Source organism: Cyprinus carpio, chromosome B7, assembly GCF_018340385.1.
Source record: "Cyprinus carpio isolate SPL01 chromosome B7, ASM1834038v1, whole genome shotgun sequence".
In the NCBI taxonomy this organism is placed as follows: Eukaryota; Metazoa; Chordata; class Actinopteri; order Cypriniformes; family Cyprinidae; genus Cyprinus; species Cyprinus carpio.
In genome coordinates this window covers 31,508,119-31,527,782 of record NC_056603.1, presented here as the reverse complement: position 1 = coordinate 31,527,782, position 19,664 = coordinate 31,508,119, and the positions used below count along the sequence as shown (strand labels likewise).

The 19,664-nt window shown below is 37.8% G+C and overlaps 1 protein-coding gene across 4 annotated transcripts; it reads left to right on the top strand.

Annotated features, from left to right (window-relative positions):
- Window positions 1-546: 546 nt before the first annotated feature.
- On the top strand, window positions 547-19,659 carry LOC109088275 (tudor domain-containing protein 7B). Of its 4 annotated transcripts, none has more exons than XM_042728328.1 (17): window positions 547-700; window positions 3,643-3,849; window positions 3,935-4,079; window positions 6,313-6,508; window positions 8,488-8,570; window positions 9,058-9,281; window positions 10,050-10,618; window positions 10,831-11,020; window positions 12,136-12,247; window positions 12,334-12,536; window positions 12,826-12,960; window positions 13,318-13,401; window positions 14,780-14,914; window positions 15,029-15,139; window positions 16,525-16,955; window positions 17,217-17,377; window positions 18,406-19,659. In XM_042728328.1, exons 2-17 carry the CDS (start codon window positions 3,643-3,645, stop codon window positions 18,624-18,626), a joined length of 3,207 nt encoding a protein of 1,068 aa, XP_042584262.1. In that variant the 5' UTR covers window positions 547-700; the 3' UTR covers window positions 18,627-19,659. The 4 variants fall into 4 exon arrangements, with proteins under 4 accessions (XP_042584262.1, XP_042584261.1, XP_042584263.1 ...); XM_042728327.1 differs by having other exon boundaries at window positions 548-700; window positions 16,432-16,955; XM_042728329.1 differs by lacking the exons at window positions 547-700; window positions 3,643-3,849; window positions 3,935-4,079 and adding an exon at window positions 4,769-5,066 and having other exon boundaries at window positions 16,432-16,955.
- The last annotated feature ends 5 nt before the right edge of the window (window positions 19,660-19,664 follow it).

The window sequence follows — 19,664 nt, the reverse complement described above, 5'->3', positions numbered from 1 at the left end:
AAGGCAGTTGAAATTAGTTTATAAAGATACTGAGTTGGATTTCTATTAAATTCTCAGCTTATTTGTAATTAACCATAATTAACATATTGAGGTTTGAAGGGCGGCTCAATGGAGATTCGGGTTTTTGAACCCCCAAGCGCCCTCTGGTGGAAGACGTACATACTAGTTTGCAACTTTTTATAATCCACCTGCTGGCTGTTCTGATAGAACAGTCAGTGCAAAACTATGCTAAAATATAGTTTGGTAGGCAATTAAACATTAAATTAGGATTATAAATAATATGCTCAAAATCGTTTAAATCGTTGATATTGGCAACTACGCATCGATTCTCTATTTTTCTGCAGTAAACAGAAAGATTTGGTCGAGCAAATGCTCTTTTCCTTTTCAACGAAATCGTTTTTCTACCAATATAAGTTTAAAAGTATAAAACAATAACAAAGGAATCAAAAAAAAAAAAAAAAAAAAAAAAGTAAAAGGACAGCAATACATACAATACATGAGTAGTCTTTTGTACCTGCTTATGCGGTGAGTAGTGCGCATGCGCGTTGTGAGTAATTACAGATGGGATGGTGCGAGCAGCTCTCAGCGGTACTCACACACACCGCCTGCGGGACAAACCGCGAGGAGGACACCGCGACCAGTGTCACAGAGCCAGTCACTGTCATCTAAACCGGCCTGACCGACCCACATCGATTGAGCGGTAAGACCTCAGACATTGTGAAAGTATCTAAACTCGACGCTTTATATTTAAGAGGCTTTTTGGTGGAAGAGAGACGCGTATGACTGTCAGTTTATAGCTACTACTGTAACTTTGATTGACAGTCAGCTAAACAAACCGCGAATAATCACATCAAATTAAACATCTGAACACACATGTAAAACATGTTTATAGTGAGATTTTTGGGAGTTTATGGCCGGTGGGAGCGGATAACTCGGGACGGTAAGTTAGTTGGCCAGTCCAAATTCTTTAACACGTACACTGTAAATTTGATGCATGCTCATTGTGTCAGCTATCCTGCTGTAAATACACGAACATACAGCAGATTTCAACTAAATAAAGTCGTCTAACTAGAAAAGTGCTGTGTGAAATACAGCTATAAAGTGTTTCTGATGGCGACCGACCGTCGTCAAGTGTTGTCCAGAATAAAGGGTGTGTCTCTATCTGTCCTGAAAACGGCACGTCAACTTTCTAAACGTGTAGTGCACACGAGCACTGCCCTCATGCCAATCTCATTACTTTCTCTTTCATTTCATTGATAGATACTCACATTGTGCTGAAGGTGTGTGACAACTAACACAGGCATTTTAATATGGACAACACCAAGATTTTAGAATAATATCTAAATAGATATATAAAGGAAAAGGAAGTATAAATAAAGTCACAACAATAAAATATTGCAACAATAATAAAAAAAAATGCATTTCAATTTAATGCTGTTTAAAGTAATTTTAGATTAATTACTGTCATGTCAACTACCTGCAGCTTCGTGGTTTATGAAATCTTACAGGCAGGACCACCAAGCCTTTTTAACTTCTGTTTTCTTAAGGTCATTTCAACATTTTTTGGTATTAAAAAAAAAAAGCATTTTCCTAAACACAACAAATACTGAAAAACAAGTACAACCACAAATAGTTTGTGGAGGTATGCATTTGTTGGGATGTGTATGCAAAAAAGAGGTATTTTTAGATATTTATGAAATGCACATGTAGCTTAAATATGTACATCACTACTAAGTAATAGAAGATAATACAGAAATTGTTATGAAATATGTGCGATGTAATGATGTGCTAAAAGTGATTGAAGTTAAGGGTTAATAAATTTGCATTTATTGCAAAAGTTGGGTAGTTGTTTTTACAAAATTAAATGTGCACTTTTAGTTTACTTAAAAAAAAAACTACTTGCAGATAATATAATATTTATTAAATAAAAGGCCACTACCTGTATTTAAAGTCACTTTCATGACTATGGTACTAAAGACACTTAAGTACATTTTTTAAAAGAGCATGTCATGTCAAAATAAAATTTTAAATAAATTTGTTACTAGTATTTTCTTTTGTTGTACTTTAAAGACATATATTTCTTTTGATGTGTTGACTAACATGCAGTACTAAAGCACATGTAAAGTGCTTGATAATAGTTATTTTAACTGGATTGTGTTATATAATATTACAAAGGTAACATATTGTAAATGTACTAAGTTGCAATTTAATTATTACATGTGTAATTACAAATATATGACATGCGAGTTTCGATAAAAATGTCTTTAAAGTATATTTACCACAAATACTTGTCATTACAGAAGACTTCAGCAGAAGACTTTAACCACACTTCGAAGACAATAGAAGTAATTATGAAATTGCATATAAAGATTTAGCCTACTTACTGTAATCCTACTCAAGTGGGCCAAAAATCACTCTAAAGTGTATTTAATATAAATATAAACTATAATTATGCAGTTTATATATGCAGTTAAGTTACGTTCAGTCTACAGTTAAATATATTCTGAGGTGTATTATTTCCATAATAGATACTCTTTTTAAAAAGTATGCTAAAGTGTAGTTCTCATTCACAAGGGTTTGAAAGTGGTTTCTATGGATACTTGCTGATTTAAACTGCTGGTGTTGGCTCTTGCTTTCTTGAACATAAGCCATTCTGACTGGCCTTAAAACGAATAAACAGTGTGTTTTTATGAGATGATCCATTTGTGCAGCTTTAACTGTCTGGTTGTGACCGGCTAGTCTAGAAGGCAATGTGCTTTGCTCAATTCATTAGTCACATCAGCAATACCACTTTGCCCATACCAAAAATAAAATGACATGAAATGTCAGTATGCATACTCTTACCTGCCAGTGTTAAGTTTGGATAAACAAGACTTGATGAGATCCATTCTTAAACATATTTAACTGTTTGTCTGCTATTAGATATGGTCATTGATTCTCCAGTAGCTTTATATGTGTTGTAACTAATAACACTCTTCAGCATAAAGGAGATCAAAGCAGGACTCATAAACCCATTAACAGTTGTCTGACCGCTGACCACCTAACGCTGTTTATTCTGCCAATGTGTCTTTACAGTGATCTGTTGTAAAATTGTTTTATAAGTATCAAATGTTTAGGAGAAGTAAAAAAATTTGGGAGCAGTAAAATGATTTTTTTGGAAGAAACTAGCCTAATACTTAAGTGCATTAAAGGGTGCATTAAATTTATAGCAAAGACTTTTACATCGGTAGGATGAAGAATTTCTATTTCAAATAAAAACTGTTCTTTTGAACTTTCTGAAATAAATGTATAATGGTTTCACAAAAAAATATTAAGCAGCACATCTGTTTTCATATAAAAAGAAGAAATGTTACTTGAGCACCAAATCAGCATATTAGAATGATTTCTGAAGGATCACGTGACACTGAAGATCATAGTAATGGCTGCTGAAAACACAACTTTGTCATCACAGGAATAAATTACATTTTAAACTACATTAAACCAGTTACTTGAAATAATAACGTTTCACAGTATTACTGTTTTTACTGTAAATTTGATCAAATAAATGCAGCCTTAAGAAACATAAGAGACTTCCTTCAAAAAATTAAAACATCTCACCAAATTCAAACATTTGAACAGTAGTGGCTCCTTGTTGTTTTTCAGATGGCAGATGAGGAACTGGTGAAGAAGATGGTACGGGCGGTGCTCCAGTCCAGTAAGAGTGGCGTGTCACTGTCTCACCTGCAGGTAGAGTATAAAGACCTGACGGGTGAGCTCATACCTTATAAACAGCTGGGATATGCCACGCTGGATGCCCTCCTGCACAGCATGCCTTCGGTCGTGAAACTGGATAAAGGGCAATCTGGGGAGGTAATTCTCTCTCTTTCCTTTTGAAATTCAGTTATTCAGCAGGGATCCATGAATACTAAAACTTTAAATGGTTAAAAACCCATAGGTGGTATGCCATGCCACTACAGGAAACGAGATGACCCACATTACCAAGCTCGCGGCCCGTCAGCGCACAGCTAAGAGGACCGGCCGACCTCAAGTGGTGAACTGTCAAATGAGAGTCAAACCAGCAGCTCCTCTTGCACTGAATGGTGAGACTCTGATTAGTTTTGTTAAATATGACTGTGCATGCAACTCTTGCTTCAAAGTGTTATTCACAATACATTATATAGAGAATGTATGCTAAAAGTACATTTTAAATAATCATTAATTTAATAATCTTTTGTCATGCTTTAAAGAAGTACATTTATTTTGATTTGATCACGAGTACTTCATTATAATTTTAGCTGTAGTGTTATGCAATGTTACATTTACAGTTAATATATTTGAACTGTACTACATTTCAACATAATCATTACAAACGTGTATAATTACAAACACATGAAATGCAAGTTTCAATAGAAGTTACATTAAAGTATATTTTAGTTTACAGTTTTGTGACTGAATGCAACATGTCTATGTGTTATCCACAAGACATTTTAAAGAGAATGTATGCTAGTGTCCTGTGCATCCCGTGTCTTTTTTGGTTGTGCATATGACCTATTTTAACTCCTCTGAGGATGTGAGCACAGTTCTGGGTGTACTAAGAATAAAGCATCATTCAGATTACAGGTTGCGGCTGTTCTGGGAACTGCAAACTCACTGTCAGCTTCAGCGTTTTCTGCGCTCACGCTGTCCCTTGATCAGTGACTCAGTACTTACTTGGCTTGCCGTGATACAGCAGAAAGCGGGCATCTGTACTGACCTAGAGGGAGAGAGAGAGGGAGGTTTGGAGACTGCAGTGTTGTGGAGAGGTACAGCAGAGCCTGCGTGGCTGTTCAGGGGAGGACTGTCTGAAAGCGTTTCTTTTTTCCCCCTCATCTGTTATTTAATGACACAACTGGCGCTGCTGTGGTGATGCTCTGCCTGTCTGCTCTGTCTGCTTAGCTCACCATCCGCTGTCTCGCAGAAACTATCAGCCTGTGGAGCGCTTATCTCAGGAGGGCTGTAGACAGTGATAAGGTGTTAAATTGCTGCCACTTGTCCACGCTAGTCCGGTTTGACGGCTTGTGCTGCTGAGTTTACTGCCGGGTTGGAAGGTATGATGTCATTCTGTTACAGTCAGGTTAGTGGAATGATGTCAAATTGAATCTGCATGAGAGAAAATGTTGACACAGTGTGAGTATGATGTAGCTGTTATTTAGCTGAGACAAGTTTGCAGCTGCTGTTGCATTTCATATGCTTTGTTATCTGAATGTGAAAGAGGAGGGTGATATTTTTGTTGCATGTTCAGATTTCTCGTGATTATGCTGACTTCCAGAAACTTCATGGTTATCTTGTTAGAGAATGTGCAGATTGTCTGTTAAGAAAACTGATTTGTGTGCAATGATGTATCTACTGTAGCTTACAGTGTGTGGCTTCATCTGTTTTGATTAAAGGGTTAAGCACAAGATAGTTTCTATAAAAATAGTATTTGTTCTATTGTTTCTATAGGATTCGTTAAAGAGATAGTTCACCCCCCCACCAAAAAAAAATTACAATTCTGTTGTTGCTTACTTTCCCCCATGTTGTTTGTCTTTCTTCCATGGAATACAAAGGAGAAATGGAGCACTAAAGGAGCAAAAGCAGTGTCTACCCATAAAATCGGTCCATATTACTATGATTTATATTCCAAGCTTCTGAAGCTGTATTACTGTTTTGTGTGAAGAACAGACATATATCAAAAACACATCTCACTAAAAATATCTTCATTTTTAATACATATAAACATATCACATAACAAATAATATCAGATAATTGGTTGAACCAGTTCACTTAACTGGATTTTATTTTTTTTTTTTCAGTTAATCCATTGATCTGGTTGAAAATAACAGCATGAGTCAGACTGATATTTCATCATCCACCAACCAACTAATCAATCATAAAAAAAACAACAACAGCAAACAAAAAATCAAACAAAAAAAAAAAAAATACAATTCAGTCTGTCACAAAAAAAAACTGTTTACTGCATCATTCACTGTGACTCATCATGGCATGCATGCAGTGGAGACAGAACCACTGATTATAGTGGTTTTTGTTTGCTTTTCTATTAGTACCTGGTAAAGACACAGTGTAATCCTGCAGTAATAGTGTCCATGTGAAGAAGGGTGCTTTAATTGCAGTATGTAGATAGAAATGGTTTTCAATGAAATTCCTGTCATTACAAAATTAAATGGGTCACAGGACACTCAAAGGCTCTGTAGATGGGAAATAGGCCTAAAATTATTTGTGTGTTATTTTCAGTCTTATATATTAGATTATATATTTCACTTTTTTGATTTAGATATTGTTTCATCTCCTTCATAGCAAGACCAAGGACATCTTTGAGACAGCCCGACCATCGTGGACGTCTGGGGCGAGGTGGAGGTCGTGGAGGGGGATATGGAGACCCCCTTCCTCGCACAGGAAGCTTGAGGGACTCCCAGTCTGATGGGAAAGGCGGCAGACCCCACAACACACCCCCAAACACACCCACAAGAAGACCCTCCCTTCCCTCAGAAAGGTGAAAGACTCATTAGCACAAAGTCTGTCAAGTGGAGTCTTAAACAGTGATAAAATGGAATAAAATAGGTAAAACTTTGCATTATAGCCACATTAAGAGCTGCAAATTAATAAGTTAAAGTACATTGAAATGCGTATATTGAAAGATAAAAAGTACAGTTGAAACTTTCTTACGAAAAAGCATCTTTTAAAGTAAGCGCACCTATTGTGTGAGCAGCATTTTGCCGAGCAAGTAGCTGAGAATACAAATCAAGTCCTAATGAGTCTACAGAAACAAGCTCTTTATTTTTTCACCGACTCTTAATTTTCTAGTTTTGCAACTGCATGTCTCTAGCTGTTGATACTGTCTGACTTGATTGGCAATAACAGAGAGCAGTTCAGCTGAATGTTGTCTGAACCCAGTGCTTATTCAGCAGTCGAATGAAGGGTGCTGTGTGTGTGTGTGTGTGTGTGAAATCACTCCAGCCAAAAACCATTGAGAGCAAACAACTGACCTCACTCTTTAGAACTGTGTTCTGTATCGCTTACTGTGGCACACACACAATGGCTGTGAGTGTGCGGAGGGTGGCAGAGTTAAGCGGGTGTACTGGGGTTTGTTAATCCTCCCTCCATTCTCTCACAGATTAGCCATTCTAAACCAGTCCACAATGAATCAGCACTTTCCCTTTGGTACAGGTTGAGGGGGAGTTTGGGTCATCTGACACCTAGAATCAGATTCAAAAAGATCTCCACACCCCTGCTTTATCATGCTGCAGCACTTTGCCAAAATGTCTGCTTTTGTCCTTACTATCACCATTGTATTATTTGCTCTATATCCCTCCTTTCCGCTTAGTTTATGAAAACTGTACTAGGCTACTTTGCAGCAGAATCAAACTGGCCAATTAATTACACTGATTAGGAGGATAACCCGGCAATAGTGGAGTATTAAGCATATTTTTATGTATTATTTTTTCTGTAACAATCCTATTTTGCATCAATATATTTTCTTTAGTATTTTGATGGACATAAGCATGAAACAGTTAATCGAAAACAGAAAAAATGTAGGGTGCCAGCTTGGTTCTGTCCATTAGTTGATGTTTGGGTTTTGAGATATGGGATATGTACTCAAAAAAGAATGCAGTTGATTGTCAAAAGGGTGGAGTTTAAGATTGGAAAAAGTCTGGCATACATCACCAGAAAACTGTTTTTTCAAGGGAAGATTGAATTTAAGACATTCTGACAGCATTACAACATCAAATAAATAAATAAAAAAAGGGGTGAGTTTTCATGCTGACTTTGATTCGGTGGAATGCCAAAGATGAAGTCATCAAGAGTTATATTATAATGAAAAATTATACAAATTATTGTTGGCAGAGGCTATTTACACTAACTCCACCCACCAGCGTGTGATTGGGCTAGACAGCATTACAAAAGTCAGCTGTCAAAGAACATCTCCGGTGGCATAATTAGTCAAACGCGTAGTGCAGGCTTCGTAACGGAATCGACCCAAGTTCGAATCTGCCTTTTGCCGAACTTGTCTCTTTTTACATCTTGTATCACATCGGAAAGGCATTTATTTTCAATAAAAATAAAGGAAAATAATCGAAAAGTTTATTTTTAAAGTTTATTTTTTTAGGGTTCAGCATGCATTTAATAATATTAATAAAACTTATAATTTACACTCAATATGGTATTATTGCATATTGTTTAATAATGTACTACATTACGGAGGTGCAGATAATTGCCACCATTTGCAATAAGTAGAATAAATAGCAGAAAATACTGCTAATTTTACATAATGTAACAAGAGCAATGGCTATTTCCACTTAGTTTAAATAGCATATCGCTAAGAAAATACTTCTATTTTCACTTAGCATAAATAAAATCCATTGTTATTTGCGCTTAGTGTAAAGGTTAGTTAAAATCTTGCAGTATATTAACTAAAACTTACAGATTTCAAGTTTTCCTTAATATAATCTCATGTTGTTGTTTTTTTTCTAGATCAGACAAAAGAATGACACTTCCCTCCAGATTCCAAAAAGAAGTCCATGCCCATCTCTCCCAAAACCAACAGCAGAGCAATGGTGAGCAAATTTTGGGTGGGAAAAGTGTTCAGTATGCAGGGTGTCTAAACATTTCTCTCCACAAGATACTCCTTTAAAGGTTATAGTTATCCTGGAGTCCCTAACTTAACTTCCTGTCCCAGAAAACATTCCAGGCATGGGATGCTCATTAAGGATGAAAAGAGAACTTCTGTCTCAAGCAGGCAAAAACCTCCCGCTGTTACACAGAGGGATCTCTCAGGACTACATACCTTCAGTTCTGATGTTGCTATGGGCTATATCTTAAAGTGATAGTTCACCCAGAAAGGGAAAAAAATTAAGAAATGGAAATTCATATTCTCTTGGGTGAATAAATAATGACAAAATTGTTATGAGACTTAATGAATAGAGTCTGTGATTCACTTCAAATGTATTTAGCGTCTGTTTATGATTTTTATGGTTTTAGTTTATAGTTTGTCAATGCAGTATTGCTAATAAGCTGCAGCATTTATGTTGTTGATATTTCTAGCACCTTCTATCCTGAATGAAAACACAACTCCATCAAAACCCAGGCTGCCTCATTCTGCGCCATACAGTCCCAAGCTGGTGCAGTCCCGTCTTAAAGAGGTTCTCAACAAGCACAGCAATGGCCTCTGGGTATCCAAGCTGCCTCAGCTGTATCGAGATCTTTATAAACAAGATCTACCCAGTGAAGCCCTGAAAGACCTGGAGCACTGGACGCACATTTGTACTGTAAGTTTAAAGATGCCTGATTAGCCTGTCATCTGATGGCATTAGTCATGTGTAATTGTGTCATTAAAGGGAACAAGACATGAGAATCAGTTTATGAAAACAAATTGTAACTTTCAGAACTTAAAATATCCTCCCAAGTTCAAAAAGACTGTTTATTGATATAAGACAATTTTGAAGTCAGAAATCCAAACTTATTAACATAATGCACATTTACCTTGTTCTTTTGTTGTTCCTGACTGTGTGTAGCACCTACAGCTCTGCATATTTGCCAGTTTAATTCTAAGGTTTGGAGAGCGAATTGAAGACAATTCATGTGATTCTCACCAAAATTGGTCAATATTATGCCAAGACACTTATAATTCGAACAGTGCTGTCATGGTGAAGGATTACATTAATCGCAAAAAGGGAAACATGAATTGGTTGGGAATTGGCTGTTGTAGTTCACAAGTCACAGTGCCACCAGATGGCAGCCAGAGGTCTGCCCATGTATAGGTTTCTGCAGTACCCTAGAGGGCTTTACTTAATCAATTAAGGGCATTCCACAGGCTGTGCGTGCTTTCAACTGCTTTATCTGATTTGCTAACCCACTTGGGGCTAGGTTTAGGGATATCCGGTACGGTAAAGTGGTTGATAGATGTCCACTGATTGGGAAATATCCCTTTTGTTCTCTTGAGACCTCAAACTCAATTGTGCATGAATAATTATAATAAATTAACTCTGTGTATTTGTCTGCTAAATAACAATGCTGTCTTGTTGTTCGGTTTGCAGGTTGAAAAACCATGCAGTACCAAACCTCAAGAGTTGCTGCTGTATCCTGCTAAAGAAACTAGCCAGATTACCCCTCATAGTGCTGCTACACCCCCCACCCATGACAAATCCCCATTTCATCACAAAAAACCTCAGACTCAAAGATCATCTGCCACTTCCAAATCAAGCACTCCGGCGTCCCCCAGGGATCTACCACCTGAGGTCAAGCAGAAGCTTGGAGAGCTGCTCTTGAAATACAGCAGTGGCCTGTGGGCCCACGCTCTGCCTAAGCTGTATCAGGACACATATAAATGTAAACTACCGGAGTTCGTGCTGGACCACCTCAACCTGCTTTCAGATATATGCACGATTGACTACCCCATGCCAGACAACCCCAAAAGAGCAATTCTGTATGCAAAAGTACTAGAGGACGAGAACCGTAACCAGTCGGGGTTGGCTGGCTCGGAGACGAAAGAAGCAGTAGAGCGCAGTTTGAGCAGCCAGACTGTTCCTCCTCTTCTCATCCCTAGAGAGGAATACCCTTCTGTCCTGGTGGTGGAAGCAGGTGACACAAACAGCGTCATTCTGAGGTGCATTTTATAATCAATATCCTATAGATCATGAGGGTTGTGACCTTTATCATGCTTTTGCTTAGATTCATCTCAGAGCAGGTTGGATTGGATCAGAGAACAGTATTCTTTGATTGAAAAATGCCTGCGGAGGGAAAATCTGTCAGGCCACTGTAAAAGTTGGCGGCCACTGTTGTTCTCTTGATGAAGTGTGTGTGTCTGTTTATATGCAGGTACATAGGTGACGGTTACTCTAAGGCACAGGAGAAGTTAGAAGATGAAATGAGAGAGTTCTATGGGCAAGACAGCAACAAGGTGGCTCTGACTTCACCTTTAACTGGCCAGCTGACTGCTGTATGTGCTGAGGAAGAGGAGGAGATCCTCCGAGCACAAGTCTGTGAGGTCATGGCCGACAAGGTCAAGGTGCGTTATGGTGTCAATGAAGAACACATCTGAACATAATAGAGCAGTGTAGTGGTTCTCAACCTTTTAGGCCCCACATTATCCAAGACAGTATTCAAAGGCTACCCTTTGGTGCAGGGTGAGATATTTCTGGTATTTCTGCTGTAATGACAAAGCTGTTTGTTTTCTTTTTTCAGAAGCTAGGAGCAATTTATTAAAATAATTATTTTCTATTAAATAATATTAAAATTAAAATAAGTATATTCTGTAATTTCAGTAATTTGAATATGCTTTAGTTTTCAATAATTAATTTATATGACTTCCAGAAATCACACAAATCACAAATTTATCAGCAATTTCTACTTGTATTATCTAATGCTTTAGATCTTGACATAAAAAGAAAAATTTATATTCAGGACAGAAATTTCCATTACTTTTTAAGATTTTTTATTTTATTTTTAATTTCTATGACTTCTCCAGGTCTAGAAATCTAGAATTCCCTCAAGTATTCAGGTATCCAAGACCGTGACACAGTTGTTGAGGACACAAAATAAAATTAGAAATATGAAGTTTCATCTTGATTGTTAGATGTTTTAGCTTATTTAAAAGCTTGTTTTTGTGTTGTTTTAAATGGACAGTTCACCCAAAAATAAAAAATTCTGTCATTAATTACGAAGTTGAAACAAAGGTCTTATGGGTTTGGAACGACACAAGAGTGAGTAATTAATGACAGAATTTTCTTTTTTTGTTAGAACTATCCCTTTAAATCAGGGTGTCAAACTCAGTTCCTGGAAGGGCACAGCCCTGCAGAGTTTAGCTCCAACCCTAATTAAACACACCTGATCCAGCTAATCAGGTCCTTCAGGCTTATTTGAAAACTAGATTGGTATGTGTGTTGGAACTAAACTCTGCAGGGCTGCGGCCCTCCAGGAACTGAGTTTGACACCCCTGCTTTAAATTATTTCCGGCCCCCTGGCAGAGAACCATTAGTGCAATTCACAGTGGATCATTGTGGTTTTCTTTTGTAGAACTGAGGCTGTGTGGATCTGTGATACATTTGTGCAATATCTTCATTTGTAAACCATAAGGTGATTTGTAATAATTATTACTGCACTTGTATGTTGATGTTTAAACAGGTGCACTACGTGGATCATGGCTTTTCTGAAGTCATCAGCAAGAGCAAACTATTTGAGTTGCATGAGAAGTTTTATAGATTGCCTTTCCAAGCCACCAAATGTAAACTAGCAGGTGAGATTTGCATTCAGTTACGAATTCACAGACAAAATAGTTTCACATTTAATATCAAATATTATCTTCATATCAATTTGTTTCAGGCCTGGAGTCATTCAGTCAGGAGCAGGCAGTACTGAAGAGGTTTGAGTCCATGGCCACTGGCAAGATCCTATTGGCTGAGATCTTAGTGCGTCAGGAAGTGCCTCTGGTGGTCCTGTATGACACATCACAAGATGATGATATCAACATCAATGCTGCCTGTATGAAAGCTCTACACGACAAATCCTTAGAGAGTCCCTTAAAGGTAACCAAAAAGTGTTTGCTATTCCAATGAAACCCTCCTATGCAAAAAATACTATGATGGTAACTTTGGGCAGATGCCAATGTGCCTCAAGAATACCATGGTTACTTACAAGGTAGCATGTCCAAATGCATGGTAACTATCATACTACCATAGTACACACTACACAGAAATCTGCTTAGCCGGTCAAAACTGTTGCATAATACTCAAAAGTTTAAAATGTAATTTATTAATGTGATGTGTGTTAACCAGTGATTAAGGGAATGACATATATATTTGTATTCTGTTATAGGTGAACAGTGCCTACATGAATGTGAATGTGACCAGCGTTTGCTCAGATGGGACGATCTACTGTCAGGTGCCCTCCAGAGGCTTGACTAAACTCAACGAAATTCTGGAGAAGACTGAAAACTATTTACACTCCCAGGTGCCGCACTTGCCACAGGCATAATCTCTGTTTGTTCTGCTTCAGATATGCTGCTAGAGGCTTCTTTAGAGGAAGTGAAGAGGCCAAAATAGACAGATTGGGATTATGGGTTTAATAGGATCGGCAGGCGTCAAGTACATAATCCCTAATAAATAGTTACCTGCTGGCACAGATTGTGTGCTAGAGTGCCTAACATAGACATCAGTGTATAAATATAACCATTTAAAACACTTTGATGCCTATTGTTTAGTGTAGTGCACATCAGCACCCTGTAGAGAAGCTTGATGTCCATTTCATGATATGATCCCTCCTGTTGTCTGGCAGACAGGATATGCTCACATATCTTTCCCTTATAAGGTCACATCAGAGTTGCTGGTTTCACGGCCTTTCTGTGGAAAAATCTGTTTGGCTCAATATAAAGGCAAATGGTCCCGGGTGGAGGTGAGTCTGCTCTGTCAGTTTTAGGTCACCCAAAATAAAATTTCTGTCATTAATTACTCACCCTCATGTCGTTCCAAACCTGTAAGAACTTTGTTCATCTTCGGAGCACAAATTGAGATACTTTTGAAGAAATCTGAAAGCTTTCTGACCCTGCACAGAAAGCAACACAACTACCACATTCAAGGCCCAAAAATGAAGTAAGTACTTTTTTAAAATAGTCCATGTGACATCAATGTTTCAATCTTAATTTTGTGAAGCTACAAGAATACTTTTTGTGCTCAAAGCAAAAACAACTTTATGGTACTCTCTAGAACACTTGTCGAAGACTGAAGAAATCATTGAATAAAGTCATTATATTTGTTTTCTTCGCACACAAAAAGTATTCTCGTAGCTTCATAAAATGAGGGTTGTACCACTGATGTCACATGGACTATTTTAACGATGTTTTTAGTACCTTTCCGGGCCTTGATCGTGGTAGTACCCTTGCTGTCTATGGAGGGTCAGAAAGCTCTTGGATTTCATCAAAAATATCTTCATTTATGTTCCAAAGATGAACGAAGGTCTTATGGGTTTGGAACGACATGAGGGTGAACCATTTGGGTCAACCACTACTTTAAGAATATATATATATATATATATATATATATATATATATATATATATATATATATATATATATATATATATATATATATATATATATATATATATATATATATATATATATATTATATAATTTCAAATGTTTGGGGTCAGTAATGTTTTTAAAATACATTAATTTTTTTTTTTTATTTAGCATGGATGTTCTTTTGAACTTTCTATTCATCACAGAATCCTAAAAAATGTATTGCAGTTTTCAAAAAACCACACTAAATCAGCATATTAGAATGGTTTCTAAAAGGATCATGTCACACTGAAAGCTGGAGTTCAGTTTTGATACCACAGGAATAAATTACATTTTGAAAAATATTAACATTTAAAACTGTTATTTTAAATTGTAATAATATTTGACCATATTATTGTTTTTACTGTATTTTTAACAAATAAATGCAGCCTTGATGATCATAAGACACTTATTTCAAAAACATTAAAAAGTCTTACCTACCCCAAACGTTTGAACAGTAGTATACTATATACTATAAAATATAGTGTAAAATATGACGTCAAACAAAAATATAGAAGTTGCTACAAAACTACTAACCTTTGACCTGTTGAAGCCACTATTATTTTGTTCATTATGACCATTGTGGTGCAATGCTCAAGTGGGAGAGGTTCATAAAATTATGAGTTTTCTACTTGAACAGTAATTATGAGTTCAACATAATATAATTCCTGGGGATTCAGGTCTAAAACTGTGTCCACTGTGGTTTCGCCATAGATAACAAACCTGCACGGCAGCCGGGTGGTGGACATCATGTTTGTGGATGTAGGCGTTCAGGCATCAGTCGAGGTCACTGAGTTGAGAGAGATCCCACCTCCTACACTGCGTGACCTCATATCCACCCCGGCCCAGGTCAGACAACAGATAATGACGGCACAAAGAGGTTAAAGAGTGTAGTGGTTTGTTACATCAATCAGATCAATAATATGTAAGCTTGTCTGTCTGCCTATATTTGTCACTCTGCAGGCGCTGAAGTGTTGTCTGGCAGATCTGCCTGTGAGCGTAGGCTCATGGACTCCAGATGCTGTCCAGTGGCTGAGAGACACGGCTCTCCACTGCAGTGACTGCAGCTTGAAGGCCAGTTCAATACTAATGCTGCTCTCTTCACATTTGCATTTCATTTGATTTTATTTGCACATGAGATACAAGCATAAAACACAGGCTAATTTCAGAAAGAAAGAAATTTAGAAAAGGCACAAAGATGCTTGTACAAAGTACTTAGAAAATTCTGTCATTAATCACTCACTCTCATGTCGTTCCAAACCCATAAGACCTCCGCTCCTCTTTGAGACACAAATGAAGATATTTTTGATGAATTCCGAGAGCTCTCTGACCCTCCATAGACAACAAGGATACTACCACGGTCAAGGTCCCGAAACATAGCAAGGACTTCACAAAAAAAATAAAAAAAAAAAAAAAAAACTACTATCCAACAATACCTCAACTCATCTCCACCTTACAGCGAAATTAAAAACAAAAATAACGACTTTATTCAACAATTCGTCTCCTCCGTGTCACCCTATAGCGCCATTTTGAAGAGTGTATGCTGTTCTGTGTCAGCTGCGGTAGACGGATACATTGTTTACACTTTGATCTGAATGAAAACAGCCAAAATCCGCCAGGGTGACGCGGAGGAGATGAGTTGTTGAATACGGTTGTTATCTTTGTTTTCTTTGCGCACAAAAAGTATTTTCGTAGCGTTGTAAAATTATGATTGAACCACTGATGTCACATAGATTATTTTAGCGATGGTAGTATCCTCGCTGTCTTTGGGAGGGTCAGAGAGCTCTCAAAATTCATCAAAAATATCTTAATTTGTGTTCCGAAGATGAACAGAGGTCTTACGGTTTTGGAACGACATGCGGATGAGTCATTAAAGGTGGGGTAAGCAATTTCTGGTAGCCAATGTTGACATTTGAAATAACAAAAAAAACACGCCCCTATTTTGATAGCTCCGCCCCACACATACGTACGCAACCCAGGGTCCAATCGCAGGCCTTCCTCTCCTTGAGTTCTCTCCAGCGCTGGAAAGCTGATCCGATATTTACACGGGTCCTACTTATTGCCTTAAGCCTTCTTGTGTTCCGCAGATGTTTTCCTATTTTGTTTTTTATCCACCATCTCTATCTTTCTGTCGATCAGCTTGGCTAATGTCCATCCTGTGCACTGAACGCTCTCTCCTCCACATCATGAGTAGACACGCCCCTTACTGTTGATTGGCTACAAGTTTGTTTTACTTCTCTGCCCGAATCAGTTTTCTGAAGGGTTTTTGAAAAATTGCTTTTCATTTCATTTTTCATTTTTGGGTGAATGATCCCTTTAACAACAGCAGAAAAGAAGCACTAAAACAGTTGCATTTGTTTTTCTAGATAGCTAAAGTGGATGAGCCCAAACGCCTCGCTCATGTTTATCTCTTTACCAGCAAGAACTTCCATGATAAAAGCTGCAGTTTAAACCAACAGTTGGCCGACTCTAATCTGTGGAGCCACCAGAAGGATGTTTTCTTAAGCAGCCGGGGGCCCTCAAAATCCCTCAATGCCCCGACAAACCCTGCCACCATCCAGACCTCCAGCCTCCGCACTGATGGACAGGATAAAGTCCCACACACACCCAAGAGGATGTCATCTCCGCTGGGGAGCCAGAGTGCACCTCCCGGCTCTCCGCCTGAACAGCTGGCTCTTCCGCCACTGCTGGAGCTGCCCGAGATTGGCCAGAATTTGGACGTGTTTGTTTCAGTGGCATGCCATCCTGGGCACTTTGTGCTGCAGCCATGGCACGATATGTACAAACTGGTGGATTTGATGGGGGAGATGATTCTGCATTATAATAAGATGGAGGAGAAACCACTTAAAGTGGAGAAGAGCCAGGTCTGCGCTGCCAAGCTGGAAAACAAGTAAGCATGCATCTGTAGCTATGTCTAGGTCTAGTTCTGCTCCTGAACAGCCAGAGTTCCTGTGAAATTTATATCCAAAATAACTGTCTGGAAGTTTCTAATGATCCTGAAGACCTTATTAGCTGGTTCAAATGTTTATAATTTGGGCTAAAGCTAAACTGTGTTGGAAGGTGGCCCTCAATAGGACAGCTGTTTGGACACTGAGAGGCTTGGGGCATTTGGTGTTTTATGTGACCACTCATGATCTGTGTGATTTTGCAGCTGGTACCGTGTACTGGTGAAAGGAGTCCTGACCAATGGTCTGGTGTCAGTGTTTCAGCTGGACTATGGCAAACACGAGCTGGTGAGCTGCACCCAGCTCCGGCCCCTCACCCAGGAGTTCTGCCAGCTCCCCTTCCAGGCCATCACTGCTCAGCTGGCTGGTACACTTCATTTCCTGTCAGAAAGGCTCTTTCATTTATTTAAAAGGCTGACGGCTCTTAAAGCCCATCCACTGTCCTTTCAGAAGAGAATTTTTCCATGATCCAGTTCTTGTGAATGTTTCATCAACAATATCCAATTTAAAAGAGTCAGAAAGACATTCACTTTTATTTTTATTTTTATTTATAGAGAATTAACCTTTATCAGCAACGAGTCACGACATATTAAGTTGACCAACAGTATTACTAAACACATTTATGCTACAAAAGATTCTATTTCACATTCTAGCTTTTTAAGAAAACATTAAGAACAACTGTTTTCTAATTTCTAAAAATTTCTTGAACATCAGCTCTGAATATTACAATTATTTCTGAAAGATTAGCTTTGCCATCACAGCAGTGAATTACATTTTAAACTACCCGAGTTATTTTAAACTGAAATCTTATGAAACATTTTACAATATTACCATTGACAAAAAAATTTTTAATATAAAATATTACTGATTTGACTAAAAAATGCAGCTTTAGAGAGACTCTTTCAAAAACATGAAAAGATCTCGCAGACCCCAAACTTTTAAACAGACAGACGATTTAAAAAGACACAAACAAAAAAACACAATTTTTCAAAGTGCTCTACCATTAAAAAAAATAGAATAGAGTAAAATACAAAGCATGTTATTCGTGTATATAAATGAAGTTTAAAAAGTGTAATCAAGTTAGTTTTGATCTGAACGAGTGAAATAGATAATACATATTTGAATAAAATTCAGCTAAAGGAGAACACCTCCTAAAAAAGAAATTGCTTTTGGAGAGATCTGACTGAATAGAACTCTAACTCATTCAGATCACTTACCAAAGTGCTGTTTTGACTATCACTCCTGGTCAAAGTCCCTGACTCATACGGGCCACATGGTATAAGCTGTAGCTAAGAAAGAACTGATCTCAAACAGCTGCTTCTTTTCATTTTGCTACTTTGAGGAGAATCAGGTATGATTTTATTGTAGATCTGAAGGTGTTTCTGATCTTTCCAGGTCTGAAACCCAGGCAGTGGTCTGAGGAGGCCTCCATTGTGTTCAGGAACCATGTGGAGAAGAAGCCCCTGGTAGGCCAGCTGGAGTCGGTGCAGGAGGCATCACAGCCCTGGGACCGTAAGGTGGTTATCTACTTGGTGGACACTTCACAAGAGGAACGGGACATTTGGCTTCATGACATCATGGCTGAATTCACTGATGAGATGTCCAACGCAGCATAGACATTTCTGAAAGGTTCACGTAAGATTGTTCATTAGTATGCTATAGATTAAAGGTTTATTTTTCCAAATATGACTTGGACGCAGATCTGCGTTAGCAAATGTGAATCAGAGTTTAAAGGTTAAACTTGTAGACAGAAGTATTGCAATTTCTAGCAACTTGTATGTTAAACAAACAGGCTAGCAGCACCTCTTCAAGGGTTTGGCGTCTGTGCTTGGTGAGAGAGTGAGAAATGCTCTGCGAGACTATTGCCTTTGCTTTAACACAAAATAGCTGTGAAGATCCATCATCAGTGAAATCAAGCTTGCGTCTTCTGTGGGACCTAATTTTAATCATGAGCACTAAAGCTGTACCAAACCCTGATGCTGTCAGTCATATAGCATAATGTATCTGAAAACTGTCTGAATACATTATATAAGTTTGATTGTCCAGATGATGTGCTTGTGGTGGCTTGAAGCATAGCATGTTACAAAGCTGCCAGTTTACTACTCTGTATGGTCTAAAAGAGACTAACAACTTGCACAAAGCTAATAGTGTGTTGTTTCAAAATTGTTTACATGGAGAAGCTTTTTGGAGTCTAAAATAGTCTAAAAGGCAAGAGGAGCGGCAAAAGCCTACCTTGCTGTAGACGGATGTATTTGAGCTCTGGTTTTAGCATTATTTATTTAGTTTTTATTTTCCTTGTGTCTTGCTGATAATATAGTGGAGGCATGAAATGTTTGGGGTTGTGACTTTTCAGTGTATTTGAATAGCAGTGGCATAGTAAATTAGTTTTATTACCTGAATATGACAGTTAGACTTGAAGCTAAACCACTGTTGGCATGTAGGATTTCACCTGTGTTTTAACTACAGATGCTTAATACTTTAAAAAAATAATAATAAATGTGAAACAATCACTGGTAGTAAACTTAATATATATATCCTTTTCCTTAAATGTCAACTTGGAATCAAAATTGAACCAATTTTCCTTATTATTCCACCTCTCTGGTTTTATGTGAATGAAAACAAATCAAAATTAAATGGCTTATTCTTTCAGCTCA

Bases quoted from the DNA above. Each gene is read 5' to 3' on its own strand.
- LOC109088275 (XM_042728327.1), top strand. From the start codon at position 3,643: ATGGCAGATGAGGAACTGGTGAAGAAGATGGTACGGGCGGTGCTCCAG. The intron at 12,248-12,333 runs GTGAGATTTGCA...AATTTGTTTCAG, and splicing joins CACCAAATGTAAACTAGCAG to GCCTGGAGTCATTCAGTCAG. The intron at 12,961-13,317 runs GTGCCGCACTTG...TTCCCTTATAAG, and splicing joins AAAACTATTTACACTCCCAG to GTCACATCAGAGTTGCTGGT.